At 49.7% G+C, this 2,083-nt stretch overlaps 2 protein-coding genes across 2 annotated transcripts in view; both read left to right on the top strand.

Annotated features, from left to right (window-relative positions):
- Positions 1-477, top strand: part of EAH_00046260 (hypothetical protein, conserved) — a gene marked incomplete at both ends in the record, with an annotated part of 8,692 nt that extends 8,215 nt beyond the window's left edge. The window contains one exon of the mRNA XM_013394701.1: positions 469-477. Coding sequence (XP_013250155.1) covers positions 469-477 — 9 coding nt within the window. The remainder of the gene's footprint in view (positions 1-468) is intronic.
- A 526-nt stretch (positions 478-1,003) lies between these two features.
- EAH_00046250 (hypothetical protein, conserved) overlaps positions 1,004-2,083 on the top strand; it is a gene marked incomplete at both ends in the record, with an annotated part of 5,007 nt that continues 3,927 nt past the window's right edge. Inside the window, 2 exons of the mRNA XM_013394700.1 lie at positions 1,004-1,828; positions 2,061-2,083. The exon at positions 2,061-2,083 is cut by the window's right edge and continues 924 nt beyond it. Of these exons, the coding sequence (XP_013250154.1) occupies positions 1,004-1,828; positions 2,061-2,083 (848 nt within the window). The remainder of the gene's footprint in view (positions 1,829-2,060) is intronic.

Genomic DNA, 2,083 nt, shown 5'->3' with positions numbered 1-2,083 from the left:
ATATATATATATATATATATATATATATAGCTGTGCAGCTAAGCTTGGCGATACATCTCAGCTGCCTGTACACTCCAAGCTGCCTATACAGCCCATTATATCTATTTTTGTACACAAAACAAATCTTTAAAATGTTTTTAATCGATTGCAATCATGCATCGCCAACTCAAGCTTCTAGGGTTTAGGCTTTATTATATCGCATCTTGTCACGGTTTAGGGTTTAGGGTTTAGGGTTTGTGCTACCTTGTACGATGTAGGGTTTATAGTAGATCTTTTTGTGCAGGGTTAGGTGGGATCCCTAGGGTTTAGGGTTTAGGGTTTAGGGTTTATATGCAGCACTTTAGGGTTTGGGGTTTACCAAGGGTTTGTTTTGAGGGTCTTTCTCACTGTGCAAGGTTCAATAGATGCCTGCCTTTCAGTCTAGGGTTTAGGGTTTAGGGTTTAGGGTTTACGAAGTTTACGCCACAGGTTAGCTAGCGCTCGCCCGCAGGTGAATGCAGCTCGCTGAAGGAGACGAAGGCAGCTGTTGCTGCTGCTGCTGCAGCAGCAGCAGCAGCAAGCAAGTAACCATACTAAACCCTAAACCCTAAACCCTAAACCCTAATTGGGTGGTCTGGTCTCTGTTGCTGTTGCTGCAGCGTCGCCTTTACAGGTTTATTTTACGCAAATGTTTATTAATAGAAATTAATTTTATATTTTATTTACAAAATAATAATAAAATAAATCTACACAGCAGAAACTGTACCTCAAACTCTTTGACTGCCCTGCTGCTGCTGCAGCAGCAGAGACAGCCCTGTGGGGCTACTATCATCTCCAAGCAGCAGCAGCAGTAGCAGCAGCAGCAGGAGCAGCAGCAGAAGCAGCAACAGCAGATTATTTGCTATATACACAACAGCAATAAAAGCAACAGCAACAGCAGCAGCAGCAGCAGCAACAGCAACAACAGCAACAGCAGCAGCAGCACGTGAAGTGACCTCGGGGTCGAAGGGCCCCAGAGTAGAAAATGAAAGGAGACAGTGAGGCAGAGCAGCAGCAACAGCAGCAGCAGCAGCAACAGCAGCAGCAGCAGCAACAACAACAACAACAACAACAACAACAGCAGCAGCAACGGCAGCAGGGGAGGCCGGAAGACGCCCAGCAGCAGGAGCAGCAGCAGCAGCAAGATGCCGCAACTGAACAGCAGCAGCAAACGAGTTCAGAGCTGCAGCAGCTTCACTCACCGCAGCAGCAGCAACAGCAGCAACAGCAACACGCGCAGCAGCACTTGCAGCAGGACCAGCAGCAGGGGGAGCAGCAGCTGCTTGTGCTGCAGAAACAGCAGGGCGGAGTGCAGCAGCAAGAGCAGCAAGACCAGCAGCAGAAACAGCAGCAGCAGCAACAGCAGCAGCAGCAACAACAGAATCCAGGTGAGACAACACAAAGGCGTCCTCTTCATAGTGGCTGCTGCTCAAAGGCCCCAGCAGCAGCAGAGGCAGCAGCAACAACCCAAGCAGAAGCAGCACAAGCAGCAGCAGCAGCAACAACAACAGCAGCAATAGAAGCAGCAAGACAAGCAGCAGCAGCACAAGCAACGCCAGCACAAGCAGCAGCAGCACTTCACGGTTCAGAAGCAGCACAACCCATCATTACTGCCGCTCAAGAGGCAGCAGCAGCAGCAGCAGCAGCAGAAGCAGCAGCAGCGGCAAGCGATGGAGCAGCATCAGAAGATGAAGAGGAAGAAGCCGACCCCACAGAAGAGGCAGCAGCAGCAGCAGCAGCGGATGCTGCTGCTGCTGCTGCTGCTGCACATGGAAGACTTGACCTTTTGAGTTCGACACGATTGACAGTAGTAAACCCTAAACCCTAAACCCTAAACCCTAAACCCTAAGCCCCTGAATGCGGTCCCCCAAGTTGTAGACTCCTAGCCCTAAATCCTCAACTCTAAACCCTAAACCCTAAACCCTAATCCGTGAGTTACAGCGCTCAATCAGGCGCCCTCCAAGACATCAATGTTACCTGCAGGGTTTCATATCGAGGGTTTAGGGTTTAGGGTTTAGGGTTTAGGGTTTGGGGTTTTGCAGGAGTTGTCTCTTAAAAATGCAAG

This window comes from Eimeria acervulina, genomic scaffold (assembly GCF_000499425.1).
Source record: "Eimeria acervulina Houghton genomic scaffold, Eah_scaff680, whole genome shotgun sequence".
In the NCBI taxonomy this organism is placed as follows: domain Eukaryota; phylum Apicomplexa; class Conoidasida; order Eucoccidiorida; family Eimeriidae; genus Eimeria; species Eimeria acervulina.
Note: the sequence above shows the minus strand (reverse complement) of the source record. Positions and strands in the feature narration are given on the sequence as shown.